At 42.8% G+C, this 14903-nt stretch overlaps 1 protein-coding gene across 3 annotated transcripts in view; it reads left to right on the top strand.

The window, feature by feature from the left end:
- The first annotated feature begins 221 nt into the window (after nt 1–221).
- Nucleotides 222–14903, top strand: part of LOC139206863 (NACHT, LRR and PYD domains-containing protein 12-like) — a 39095-nt gene continuing 24413 nt past the window's right edge. For all 3 annotated transcript variants that reach the window (XM_070836461.1, XM_070836460.1, XM_070836462.1), the window contains exons 1-10: nt 222–272; nt 865–998; nt 1565–2029; nt 2138–2251; nt 4700–4742; nt 4850–5060; nt 5189–6959; nt 7063–7236; nt 12173–12346; nt 13992–14165. In XM_070836461.1, the coding sequence (XP_070692562.1) occupies nt 931–998; nt 1565–2029; nt 2138–2251; nt 4700–4742; nt 4850–5060; nt 5189–6959; nt 7063–7236; nt 12173–12346; nt 13992–14165 (3194 nt within the window). In that variant the 5' untranslated portion in view covers nt 222–272; nt 865–930. The remainder of the gene's footprint in view (nt 273–864; nt 999–1564; nt 2030–2137; nt 2252–4699; nt 4743–4849; nt 5061–5188; nt 6960–7062; nt 7237–12172; nt 12347–13991; nt 14166–14903) is intronic.

Here is a 14903-nt window from a genome sequence, read left to right as displayed (position 1 = left end):
TAAATGCATATTAAGATTTTTTTTACCTCAGGCTTTTAAATATTTTTCACTATATCATATCTCAGGCGTTTGTTTTAATTTTAATTAATAAATTGCTGTTTATTCCATGTATTTATTTTTATTTGTTCATATAGTTATTTATCTATCTATTTATTCATTTATTTATTCGTTGCCGTGGTAACGGTGACGTCACAGCCTCTTCCTGTCTCAAAGTTTAGTTTCACTTTTGTCAGTTCGTCGTGTCGCAGTTTGTTTTCTCCTTCTTCTGAAAGGTAGGACTGTTTTTAGCGACATGTTTTCACTGTTTGACTCCTGAATGATCTTCTGTTCGTCCCGTTTCTTTACTGCAGGTAAAAAATAACAAAAAAAGAGAAAGAAAACAGCAGAAATCTGCCGCTGGTTTACTCACAACTCCACTGGTGGAGTGTAGCATGAGGCCTTTAGTCAGAAAATAAGGAAGAAGATGAGGAAATAAGTCAAAGTCAGCGGCCTCACACTCACTGTGGGTGTGTGAGGCTTTTAGGTAAAATGGTAAAAATCACCACCCACACAACAACAAAGCAAAATAGCAGTTAAACAAAAACCAAATAAGCTCAACTAGAACATGTTTAAATTAAACAAACTAACAAGCAGAAGGAAACACGACCAGCAGCACTTCTTATCATTAAAACAAGTGTTAGGCTGAACAGAACTGACTGAACCCTCAATGCAGACGAGGACACAGGTTGGGAGACAGGGAGGCTCTTTGGAGCGTATTTGCAGAGGAGGAAATTCAGCAGGAACGTTTCTATGTTTGTGTGTCGTCTTCTCTGTGGACTGAAATAACTGAATTTGTCTGATAAGTGACGGCCTCTTTTTCCACAGCTACAGAGAATAAACACCAGTCTGTCCCTCAACCAATGAAGAAGAAAAAATAAGCAAGAAGAAGAAATGCAGAGAACACATTTAGGTGACGAGTCCCCGCCGACCAAAAGGACTCGCATGGAATCAGAAGACAGGTAAGGAAACACCTTCATATACACAATTTGGGTGAATTAGCTTAATGTGGGGCATTTTTGCATTTCAGACATTGACAGTACCTTATATCCACATTCAGTAGCACTCCCAAATCTCCAGGATGTGTCCTAATTAAACCAAAAGAGGAAGTGCAGATATCACACCCAACAAAGAAACGGGACACTGAGAAGAAACACCAGAGGAGGGAATATATTTTGGAAGAATGGTGCTCAGAAAGATGGTTTTTCCTATTTATCTACCAAACTCAATTCAAAAACCTCATTATTTTAAAGTTTCCTGCTTTCAAAGAGACATTTGCATAGTGACCAGTAACCATTTTAAAGGCTTCACTAGTGATCAAGGTCTTGTTGTGATTTCAGCATGTGGATCATCCACATCCACATTATTTTAACAGAGTTATTAAAATACGTTGTCTTTTACTTTGAATCTAGAATCTTTTAATGGTGAATAACTCTTGTGCTGCAGAAAGAAAATGAATATAAAATAATTACAATGAACAAAAGATGCAAAACAAGCAAAGTATTAAGACTGTGTGTTACACCACCAGGTCACAGCACCTACACGTGTACTCGAATTACACAGCAGACCTTCCTGGATCTGAACCTGGATCTGTACCTGGATCTGAACCTGGATCTGTACCTGGACCTGTAACTGGACCTGTACCTGGATCTGAACCTGGATCTGTACCTGGATCTGTACCTGGATCTGTACCTGGATCTGAACCTGGATCTGTACCTGGATCTGTACCTGGACCTGTAACTGGACCTGTACCTGGATCTGAACCTGGATCTGTACCTGGATCTGTACCTGGATCTGTAACTGGACCTGTACCTGGATCTGAACCTGGATCTGAACCTGGATCTGTACCTGGATCTGTACCTGGATCTGAACCTGGATCTGAACCTGAACCTGGACCAGAACCTGAACCTGAACCTGAACCCAGCTGTGTGTCTATAAAGAGTGATGGGTCAATGGATCGTCCTTTTTATTTTAAGAAATCTGCTGATGGAAGGTAAGAATTAAACTGGTAAAAACACATTTGAGACAGAAAGTTAGTTGTTAATAAATTGGACATATTTTTGTCCGACATGCACATTTATCTGTGCTGCTGACGTTTCAGGGTCCTGCTGCAGAGACGAGACTCTCCTGAACCCAGCTGTCTGTCCTTCAAGAGCGACCAGTCGAAGGATGCTTTCATTTATTTTAAAGAACAACCTCCATCTGCTGACCTTATGTAAGCTTACACTGACATTAAGAGTTGGTGAAACTAGAAAAGAACTAGTTTGAATCAGAATCAGATTAAGAAACAGCTTTATTGGCCAAGTATGTGATTTCTGTTTTTCCACTGATCACCTCCAGACAAAAAGGGAGACAAGAACAACAAAGCTGAACGAAGCAAACACACATTTAACTTAAGCACAAAAAAAATTTACATTTAAGGTCTTTGTCCAATGTAAATTATAGTATACAGACCCTTTCCAAAAAATTAGAATATCATGGAAAAGTTTATTTATTTCCATAATTCCATTCAAAAAATTAAACTTTCATAGATTATAGATTCAGGGCCCACAATTTAAACGATTTCAAGTATTCATTTGTTTATTTTTACATAATTTGGGCTTCCAGTTCATGAAACCCACGAAAACAGGAATTAAAAAAATTAGAATACTGTGAAGAAATCACCATTTACTTCTCAGTTTTTGCAGAAAAAAAAAGAAAGAAATTAGGATCAAATCAATCAAAATATGGTATTTTCAAAACGATATGTCAATCTTCAATACTTGGTTGGGAATCCCTTTGCCTTAATCACTGCCTCGATGCGCCGTGGCATTGATGCAATCAGCCTATGGCATTATGGAAGTTATGGAAGTCCAGATTTCCTTGATGCTTGCTGTCAGCTCTTTGTTTTTGGGTCTGGTGCCCCTCATTTTCCTCTTGATAATACCCCATTGAGAATCTATGGGGTATTATCAAGAGGAAAATGAGGGGCACGGCGAGGGGTCCGGCGAGTTGGCTGGCCAGTCAAGCACTGTGATGGCATGGGCATCAACCCAGGTTTTGGTGCTTCTGGCGGTATGGGCGGGGGCCAGGTCCTGCTGGAAGATGAAATCTGCATCTCCATACAGATCCTCAGCAGAAGGAATCATGAAGTCCTCTAAAACATTCTGGTAGACTGTTGCGGTGACCTTGGATTTAAGAAAGCAGAGTTTACCAACACCTGCACTGGACATTGCACCCCAAATCATGACTGACTGTGGATATTTCACACTGGACCTCAAGCAGCTTGGGTTCTGTTCCTCACCCGTCTTTACTTTACTTTCATCGAAAAAGAGGACCTTGGACCACTGGCCAACAGTCCAGTCCTTCTTCTCCTTGGCCCAGTTGAGACGCTTCCTACGTTGGCTCAGGCTCAGAAGTGGCTTGACTCGAGGAACCCGACAGTTGTAGCCCACCTCCCGGATGCGTCTGAATGTGGTGGTTTTTGAAGCTGTGACTCCTGCCTCATTCCACTCTTTCTGGATCTCTGCCAGATTCTTGAATCTTCTCTGTTTGATAATCCGCTGAAGCCCACGGTCATCTCTTTTGCTGATACATCTTCTCCTGCCACATTTTGCCCTTCCACTAGACTTTCCATTGATATGCTTGGACACAGCACTCTGTGAACAGCCAGCCTCCTTAGCTATGAACTTTTGTGGCTTACCCATCCTATGGAGGGTATCAGTGATGGTCTTCTGGCCAGTTGTCAAGTCTGCAGTCTTCCCCATATTGAACCGAACTGAGACAATTGAACCAAACTGAAGCAATTTAATGACACCTGGGGAAACCTGTGCAGCTGCTTTGAGTTTAGTAGATGATTAGTGTGTGACACATTCATGCCCCGCAAAATTTGGGCTGATTTCTCCACAGTATTCATATTTTTTGAATTCCTGTTTTCGTGGGTTTCATGAGCTGGAGGCCCAAATTATGTAAAAATAAACAAATAAATACTTGAAATCGTTTAAAATGTGGGCCCTGAATCTATAATCTAAGTTTAACTTTTTGAATGGAATTATGGAAATAAATAAACTTTTCCATGATATTCAAATTTTTTGGAAAGGGTCTGTAGTTTAAAAAAGAGTGTGAACAGACAGTAGTGTAATGATGCAGTGACGTGATATCATGTTCATATATTTAAAGACACACAAACACATTTTCAGACTCTAGAAGACCTTTAGTGTTCAAACCTGCCGCCTCCACACAGCCGACCAATCACTGAGTGAGGTGGGTGTGAGGACACAACCCGTCTGGGGGGAGGTTCAGACGCTGTTCGACCATCTGACAATGGAGGGCACTGATGTTTGAACTGTTGTTTACTTGTTGGTTGTCATTTTTCTCCTGGGAGCTGCCCAGCACAACCAGTTTGATACCAGCAGACACTGAGCAGCTCTACTGGAGCAGCTGGAGGGTCAGTGAGGGAGGGGGAGCTCATTGGAGGGGTTGGTGAGAGCTGCTGGGACTAAACAAAACCAACTAGTGAAGCAAAACACTGAGCTGAACTCTAGAAATAGGCTGTTAACTGTTGGTTCTCAGTGGGATCAGCAGGACGAGTAAACCTTTACCACTACAGGGAGTCACCTGACCTTGTGTTTGACTCTCTGCAGACAGACACAATGTGAGCTAATTCTTCAGTGTTCCTCCACAGAGTTGACCAGGAGCATCAAACACCCCTGGACTCAATATTTATGGTCTGTTGTACAATAATTACTTTTACATCTATTCTGTTCCAAATCATCTCCACACACATGATTTTGTTTGACTTTGATCGTGTCATTCCCATGATCCTCTGCTGCAGCTGCTGGAGGAGAATATGGTCAGTCTTGTGAAGAAGGAGCTGAAGGAGATCCAGAGGGCTCTGAGTTCAGACTGCTCAGGATACTTAGAGAGTCAGAGGGAGGGTGAGGATGAAGAGCAGAGGAAGAGCAGCAGAGAGGCGATTCTGAAGATCACACTTCACCTCCTGAGGAGACTGAAGCAGGAGGAGCTGGCTGACTATCTGCAGAGCAGTAAGAGGATTTCTGGATAAACGGGACATTAACTAATGTCTCTAGAGACGATATAAATGTATTATTTATTACTTTGTTGGAATATTCATCATTTCTCAAATGTTCTTATTTGTTGTGTGTCCATTCAGAAATTTCTGCCTCCGTTTGTCAACGTAACCTTAAATCTAACCAGAAGAAGAAGTTCCAGTGTGTGTTCGAGGGCGTCGCTAAAGCAGGAAACCCAACGCTTCTGAACCAGATCTACACAGAGCTCCACATCACAGAGGGAGGGACTGCAGCGGTCAATGATGAACATGAGGTCAGACAGATTGAAGCAGCATCCAGGAGACCAGACAGACCAGAAACAACCATCAGATGTGTGGACATCTTTAAAGCCCCACCTGGAAGACAGGAACCAATCAGATCAGTGATGACAACGGGAGTGGCCGGCATCGGGAAAACAGTCTTAACGCAGAAGTTCACTCTGGACTGGGCTGAAGACGAAGCCAACCAGGACACACAGTTCATGTTTCCATTCACGTTCAGAGAGCTGAATCTGCTGAGAGACAAAACATGCAGCTTGGTGGAACTCGTTCATCGTTTCTTTCCTGAAACCAAAGAAGCAGGAATCTGCAGGTTTGACGGGTTCCAGGTTCTGTTCATCTTTGACGGTCTGGACGAGTGCCGACTTCCTCTGGACTTCCACAACAACGAGACCCTGACTGATATTAAAGAGTCGGCCTCAGTGGATGTGCTGCTGACAAACCTCATCAGAGGGAATCTGCTTCCCTCTGCCCGCATCTGGATAACCACACGACCTGCAGCAGCCAATCAGGTCCCTCCTGAGTGTGTTGACATGGTGACAGAGGTCAAAGGGTTCACCAACCTTCAGAAGGAGGAGTACTTCAGGAAGAGATTCAGAGATGAGGAGCAGGCCGACAGGATCATCTCCCACATCAAGAAGTCACGAAGCCTCCACATCATGTGCCACATCCCGGTCTTCTGCTGGATCACCGCTACGGTTCTGGAGGACGTGTTGAAAACCAGAGAGGGAGGAGAGCTGCCCAAGACCCTGACTGAGATGTACATCCACTACCTGGTGGTTCAGACCAAAGTGAAGAATGTCAAGTTTGATGGAGGAGCTCAGACAGATCCACACTGGAGTCTAGAGACCAGGAACATGATCTTGTCTCTGGGAAAACTGGCTTTTGAGCAGCTGCAGAAAGGGAACCTGATCTTCTATGAATCAGACCTGACAGAGTGTGGCATCGATATCAGAGCAGCCTCAGTGTACTCAGGAGTGTTCACCCAGATCTTTAGAGAGGAGAGGGGGCTGTACCAGGACCAGGTCTTCTGCTTCGTCCATTTGAGCCTTCAGGAGTTTCTGGCTGCTCTTTATGTCCATCTAGAATTCACCAACAGTGGTTTCAATCTGCTGACAGGCTGCCAAGTGCCTGCAGTGACAGAGCTCCACCAGAGTGTCGTGGACCAGGCCTTACAGAGTCCAAATGGACACCTGGATTTGTTCCTCCGCTTCCTTCTGGGCCTTTCACTTCAGACCAATCAGGATCTCCTGCAAGGCCTGGTGAAGCAGACAAGTAGTAATTTACAGGCCACTCAGCAAACAGTCCAGTACATCAAGGAGAAGCTTGAGAAAAATCTGTCTTCAGAGAAAAGCATCAACCTGTTCCACTGTCTGAATGAACTGAATGATCGTTCTCTAGTGGTGGAGATCCAACAGTCCCTGAGTTCAGGACGTCTCTCCACAGATGAACTCTCTCCTGCTCAGTGGTCAGCTCTGGTCTTCATTTTACTGTCATCAGAAAAAGATCTGGACGTGTTTGACCTGAAGAAATACTCTGCTTCAGAGGAGGCTCTTCTGAAGCTGCTGCCAGTGCTCAAAGCCTCCAACAAAGCTCTGTAAGAACAGGCAGATTTTGTTTGATTGAAATAATAATATTGTCACTGCTGAGCTTTAATGAGAGAAATATATATAAATAACTTACACTCATTGTGTCTTCAGGCTGAGTGGCTGTAACCTCTCAGAGAGAAGCTGTGAAGTCCTGTCCTCAGTGCTCAGCTCCCAGTCCTCTAGTCTGACAGAGCTGGACCTGAGTAACAACCACCTGCAGGATTCAAGAGTGAAGGTCCTGTCTGCTGGGCTGGAGAGTCCACACTGTACACTGGAAACTCTCAGGTAAGCTTGCAGTACAGTTGGTGTCAAGTCAGTAGGAGGCAAATAGTGACTTGTGTGCCAAGTTCGTCACTCCAGCAAAAATATTTGGCCCCATAATCACAGGTTTTACCATCAAACACTCATATAAATCCCATTAAATCTAACCCAGTATCATTTAATACTGATCCAAGTGAAGAAAGACATGCAAACTGCAGCTACTGTGCCTCTTTCTGCAGCAGGCTGTCAGAACAGTAAACAGGCCCAGAATGATGTCTGACAAATACACCAGATGAACTATAACTGAAGCAGGCCTCTTTTTGTGTTATGGGAATAACCCTATCAATTACATATCTAGTACCGTGAATGCAACCAGAGAACATACGTGTGAGTGTGACTGACTAAACCGAGAACATTGGTCCCATCAGTGGAAAAATTAGTCTGTAGTCCTGATTGTGTAACAGGTCTCAGATAGAGTTCCCATTAACAGAGAAGAGTCCTGTATAAACAGGAGGAAGAATGAGACGGTGACAGAGCTTCTGGTCGGTGCAGCTTCGCTCAGCAGAATTTAATTACCAATACACAAAATATACTTTTCCTTTTCTCCCCCCTTGTATTTTGTTCTACATCTTCAAATATACTTTTATCAATACCAACATCCACAATATTAGAAACAAAACAAAATACACAGGCTGATTACAGGACCATTACTTTGTGCTTTCAAATAAAAACACACATCCTCTATTCAGATGAATGCTGAGTTCAGTGTATCACTATTAATACATCCTCGTTCAGTCTACTAACTGAGCTAGTATGTAGTTCACTACCACTCGGAAGGAAACATTATTGTAAAATACAGAATTTGTAGGTACGTGTTCCCTTATTTAACCCCATAGTGCAAATGAAAAGAGACCCAGCACATTGCTAATGATGACTGTCGTTTCAATATAAATGCACGAGCTGAAGACTTGCAAACATTTAACTTTCCAAAGTGCTTACAATTTAACAATTCAAATACATACACATCAAACAGTAACACCAAATGCATACGTGTTAAGCTGGCTTAACAAGAAAAATTGTTATTAAGCCAAAATGGAATGTGCTGGAGCCAAAAACTACGACATGCTTGGAGAATACAACAAAAAGTTTACAGCCGGCGCCATCTTGGGCCACCCCGACACAGAGAAGAACCCAACCGTATGCTTTCTACTTGTTCACAAAACCATTATATACTCCTCCCAGACATCGATCTAACATTACATTTAAATGTATGTAGTTATACAAGTTTTCCAAATCTCACCAACCTGTATAAACAGGAGGAAGAATGAGACGGTGACAGAGCTTCTGGTCGGTGCAGCTTCGCTCAGCAGAATGAGGACGTAAACAAGAGTCCGTTCTAAAGGAGTCCCAAGCAGAAGCAAAGCGCCTCACTGCCTCCTACTGGCAACACTGAAATGCTCTAAGTGTGTAATACAATGAGGGCTTGTCATCTCACTTAAGAGATAATCATTGACCATTACGGTTCATATTAGTACATTTATCTCACAGAAATAACCCTTTCAAAATAAAACAAACAAAATTACATCAATGTGACCATACGTTTCGTGTGTGTCACAATTGCAATGATGTAACGTTCAGTTTTTTCAATTCAATTTTTCAATTCAATTTATTTGTATAGCTCAATATCACAACAGAGTGTCTCACAGTAGTTTACAAAGTTCACTGAAATAAACAAGTGTAAGCGAACAAACAATCTAATAAAGAGTCCAGCAGTCGATGAGGCCAATGGATCAGACCAGTGGATCAGTCCGAGGCATCACCTGCCCTTTATGACCCTAACTTCTTCGGGAAGGAAAAACTCAAAAAACCCAGTGGGAAAAGAGAAACCTCCAGGAGCACCACAGTGAAGGAGAGATCCAGCTCCCAAGGACGGACAGGCTGGAGCCTTGGACAGACGCACATCCATTGGCTGGTGGAGAACCACATCAGCGGGACCAGGACCAGGATCCATAGGAACCAGGGAACCACATCAGCAGAACCAGGACCAGGATCCACAGGAACCAGAGAACCACATCAGCGGGACCGGGACCAGGACCCACAGGAACCAGAGAACCACATCAGCAGGGCCAGGACCAGGATCCACAGGATCCACAGGAACCTGAGAGATGAGAAAGCACAGAAAGGCAGAGGAGGATAGAGAATAGAGGAGCTCAGTGCACCATAGGAGTCCCCCGGCAGTCTAAGCCTATAGCAGCATAACTAGGGGCTGGTCTAAGGCCTGAGCCAGTCTTAAATATATGCTTTGTCAAAAAGGAAGGTTTTTAGTCTACTCTTAAATGTAGAGAGGGTGTCTGCCCCGAGAACCCAGACTGGAAGGAGGTTCCACAGGAGAGGAGCCTGATAGCTGAAAGCTCTGGCTCCATCACTACTTTTGGAGACTTTGGGAACCACCAGTAGACCTGCAGTCTGGGAGCGCAGTGCTCTAGTGGGGTAGTACGGTACTATGAGCTCTTTAAGATATGATGGGGCCTGACCCTTAAGAGCCTTGTAAGTAAGGAGAAGGATTTTAAACTCTATTCTAGATTTTACTGGAAGTCAATGAAGAGAAGCCAGTACAGGAGAAATGTGGTCTCTTCTCTTAGTTCTCGTCAGAACACGAGCAGCAGCGTTCTGGACCAGCTGGAGAGTCTTTAACGACTTATTGGGGCAGCCTGATAATAATGAGTTACAATAGTCCAACCTAGAAGTGACTAATGCATGGACCAATTTTTCTGCATCATCAGTGGATATGATGGGCCTGATTTTAGCAATATTACGTAGTTGGAAAAAGGCAGTTCTAGAAATCTGTTTAATGTGAGAGTTAAAGGACAAATCCTGATCAAATAAGACTCCCAGATTCCTCCCAGTGGAGCTGGAGGCCAGATTAATGCCGTCCAGAGCAGTTATGTTGGTAGAAAAGGTGTCTCTAAGGTGTTTGGGGCCAAGCAAAATAACTTCAGTTTTATCTGAATTTAGCAGCAGAAAGTTGCTGCTCATCCAGGACTTTATGTCCTTAAGGCAGATTTGAAGTTTAGTTAACTGATTGTGTTCATCTGGCTTTATTGATGAATATAATTGTGTATCATCTGCATAACAGTGGAAATTAATGGAGTGCTCCCTGATCATATTACCCAGAGGAAGCATATATAAGATAAAGAGTATTGGTCCAAGCACTGAACCTTGTGGAACTCCATGTCTAACCTTAGTGTGGACAGAGGATTCATTGTTAATATGTACAAACTGAAATCAATCTAATAAATAGGATTTAAACCAGCTTAATGCAGTTCCTTTTATACCAATGAACTGTTCCAGTCTCTGTAACAGGATCTGATGGTCAATGGTGTCGAAAGCAGCACTCAGGTCTAACAAGACCAGGACAGAGAGAAGTCCTCTGTCTGATGCCATAAGGAGGTCGTTTGTAACCTTCACCAGTGTCTCTGTGCTGTGGTTCGCTCTAAAACCTGACTGAAAATCCTCAAATAGACTATTAGAGTTTAGAAAATTACACAGCTGATTAGCTACGACTTTCTCCAGGATCTTGGAGAGAAAGGGAAGGTTGGATATAGGTCTATAGTTAGCTAACACACCTGAATCAAGAGTAGGCTTTTTCAGGAGAGGTTTAATTACTGCTACTTTAAAGGACTGCGGTACATAGCCTGTTAGTAAAGACTGATTTGTCATATCCAGTAAGGACGTGTTAATTAGGGGCAGGACCTCCTTAAGTAGTCCAGTAGGAATGGGGTCTAAGAGACATGTTGACGATCTAGATGAGGAGATTATTGAGGTCAATTCAGCAAGATCAATTGGAGAAAAACAGTCCAAGTACGCATCAGGTGTAACAGCTGTTTCTATGGTTCCTAGGTTTGAGGTTGGACCAGACCCTGTTAAGGGCAGGAGGTGCTGAATTTTGTCCCTAATAGTTAGAATTTTATCATTAAAGAAGCTCATGAAGTCGTTACTGCTGAGCTCTAAAGGAACACAAGGATCAATAGAGTTCTGGCTCCTTGTCAGCCTAGCTATTGTGCTAAAAAGGAATCTAGGGTTGCTTTTATTTTCTTCTATTAATGAGGAGTAGTAGGCGGCTCTGGCATTACAGAGGGCCTTTTTATAGGTTTTAAGACTATGTTGCCAGATTAAACGGGATTCTTCCACTTTGGTGGCCCGCCATGTCCTTTCTAGCCTTCGTGAGTGTTGCTTAAGCTCGCGTGTCTGGGAGTTATACCAGGGAGCTTGTCTCTTTTCTTTAATTCTCTTCTTTTTTAGAGGGGCAATAGAGTCTAGTGCCATTCGCAGTGAACCTGCAGCACTATCGACCAGATAATCAATTTGGGAGGGGCTGAGATTAACATGGGGGTCATCCACAGCACAGAGACACACAGGCTGAAATACTGAAGGAATCACCTCCTTAAATTTGGCAACAGCACTATCAGATAAGGATCTAGTGAGGACCTTTCTGTCATATAGAGCATAGTCCTGTAGCAAGAAATCAAATGTTATCAGGTAATGGTCTGATAAAATAGAGTTATGTGGAAAGACTGTTAACTGTTCAGTTTCAACACCATAAGCCAAAACAAGGTCAAGAGTGTGGTTAAAACAGTGAGTTGGTTCATTTACACTCTGGGAGAAGCCAATTGAGTCCAATAGTGAGACAAAAGCAGTGCTAAGACTATCATTATCATTATCCACATGAATGTTAAAATCACCTACTATAATCACTTTGTCCACACTGAGGACTAAATCTGATAAAAACTCTGAAAACTCAGTTAAGAATTCAGAGTATGGGCCAGGAGGGCGGTACACTGTGACAACCAACACTGGTTTTAGTGTTTTCCAGGTTGGGTGTGAAAAACTAAGAACAAGGCTTTCAAAGGAGTTATAATTAAGTTTGGGTCTTGTTGGGTGTTATGTATTGTGTCTTCAGGCTGAGTGGCTGTAACCTCTCAGAGAGAAGCTGTGAAGTCCTGTCCTCAGTGCTCAGCTCCCAGTCCTCTAGTCTGACAGAGCTGGACCTGAGTAACAACCACCTGCAGGATCCAGGAGTGAAGGTCCTGTCTGCTGGGCTGGAGAGTCCACACTGTACACTGGAAACTCTCAGGTAAGCTTGCAGTACAGTTGGTGTCAAGTCAGTAGGAGGCAAATAGTGACTTGTGTGCCAAGTTCATCACTCCAGCAAAAATATTTGGCCCCATAATCACAGGTTTTACCATCAAACACTCATGTAAATCCCATTAAATCTAACCCAGTATCATTTAATACTGCTCCCAAGTGAAGAAAGACATGCAAACTGCAGCTACTGTGCCTCTTTCTGCAGCAGGCTGTCAGAACAGTAAACAGGCCCAGAATGATGTCTGACAAATACACCAGATGAACTATAACTGAAGCAGGCCTCTTTTTGTGTTATGGGAATAACCCTATCAATTACATATCTAGTACCGTGAATGCAACCAGAGAACATACGTGTGAGTGTGACTGACTAAACCGAGAACGTTGGTCCCATCAGTGGAAAAGTTAGTCTGTAGTCCTGATTGTGTAACAGGTCTCAGATAGAGTTCCCATTAACAGAGAAGAGTCCTGTATAAACAGGAGGAAGAATGAGACGGTGACAGAGCTTCTGGTCGGTGCAGCTTCGCTCAGCAGAATTTAATTACCAATACACAAAATATACTTTTCCTTTTCTCCCCCCTTGTATTTTGTTCTACATCTTCAAATATACTTTTATCAATACCAACATCCACAATATTAGAAACAAAACAAAATACACAGGCTGGTTACAGGACCATTACTTTGTGCTTTCAAATAAAAACACGCATCCTCTATTCAGATGAATCCTGAGTTCAGTGTATCACTATTAATACATCCTCGTTCAGTCTACTAACTGAGCTAGTATGTAGTTCACTACCACTCGGAAGGAACCATTATTGTGAAATACAGAATTTGTAGGTACGTGTTCCCTTATTTAACCCCATAGTGCAAATGAAAAGAGACCCAGCACATTGCTAATGATGACTGTCGTTTCAATATAAATGCACGAGCTGAAGACTTGCAAACATTTAACTTTCCAAAGTGCTTACAATTTAACAATTCAAATACATACACATCAAACAGTAACACCAAATGCATACGTATTAAGCTGGCTTAACAAGAAAAATAGTTATTAAGCCAAAATGGAATGTGCTGGAGCCAAAAACTACGACATGCTTGGAGAATACAACAAAAAGTTTACAGCCGGCGCCATCTTGGGCCACCCCGACACAGAGAAGAACCCAACCGTATGCTTTCTACTTGTTCACAAAACCATTATATACTCCTCCCAGACATCGATCTAACATTACATTTAAATGTATGTAGTTATACAAGTTTTCCAAATCTCACCAACCTGTATAAACAGGAGGAAGAATGAGACGGTGACAGAGCTTCTGGTCGGTGCAGCTTCGCTCAGCAGAATGAGGACGTAAACAAGAGTCCGTTCTAAAGGAGTCCCAAGCAGAAGCAAAGCGCCTCACTGCCTCCTACTGGCAACACTGAAATGCTCTAAGTGTGTAATACAATGAGGGCTTGTCATCTCACTTAAGAGATAATCATTGACCATTACGGTTCATATTAGTACATTTATCTCACAGAAATAACCCTTTCAAAATAAAACAAACAAAATTACATCAATGTGACCATACGTTTCGTGTGTGTCACAATTGCAATGATGTAACGTTCAGCTTGTTGGGTGTTATGTATTGTGTCTTCAGGCTGAGTGGCTGTAACCTCTCAGAGAGAAGCTGTGAAGTCCTGTCCTCAGTGCTCAGCTCCCAGTCCTCTAGTCTGACAGAGCTGGACCTGAGTAACAACCACCTGCAGGATCCAGGAGTGAAGGTCCTGTCTGCTGGGCTGGAGAGTCCACACTGTACACTGGAAACTCTCAGGTAAGCTTGCAGTACAGTTGGTGTCAAGTCAGTAGGAGGCAAATAGTGACTTGTGTGCCAAGTTCATCACTCCAGCAAAAATATTTGGCCCCATAATCACAGGTTTTACCATCAAACACTCATGTAAATCCCATTAAATCTAACCCAGTATCATTTAATACTGATCCAAGTGAAGAAAGACATGCAAACTGCAGCTACTGTGCCTCTTTCTGCAGCAGGCTGTCAGAACAGTAAACAGGCCCAGAATGATGTCTGACAAATACACCAGATGAACTATAACTGAAGCAGGCCTCTTTCTGTGTTATGGGAAAAACCCTATCAATTACATATCTAGTACCGTGAATGCAACCAGAGAACATACGTGTGAGTGTGACTGACTAAACCGAGAACGTTGGTCCCATCAGTGGAAAAGTTAGTCTGTAGTCCTGATTGTGTAACAGGTCTCAGATAGAGTTCCCATTAACAGAGAAGAGTCCTGTATAAACAGGAGGAAGAATGAGACGGTGACAGAGCTTCTGGTCGGTGCAGCTTCGCTCAGCAGAATTTAATTACCAATACACAAAATATACTTTTCCTTTTCTCCCCCCTTGTACTTTTTTCTACATCTTCAAATATACTTTTATCAATACCAACATCCACAATATTAGAAACAAAACAAAATACACAGGCTGGTTACAGGACCATTACTTTGTGCTTTCAAATAAAAACACACATCCTCTATTCAGATGAATCCTGAGT

Source organism: Pempheris klunzingeri, chromosome 9 (assembly GCF_042242105.1).
Source record: "Pempheris klunzingeri isolate RE-2024b chromosome 9, fPemKlu1.hap1, whole genome shotgun sequence".
NCBI lineage: Eukaryota > Metazoa > Chordata > Actinopteri > Acropomatiformes > Pempheridae > Pempheris > Pempheris klunzingeri.
This window is presented reverse-complemented; position numbering and strand designations above follow the sequence as displayed.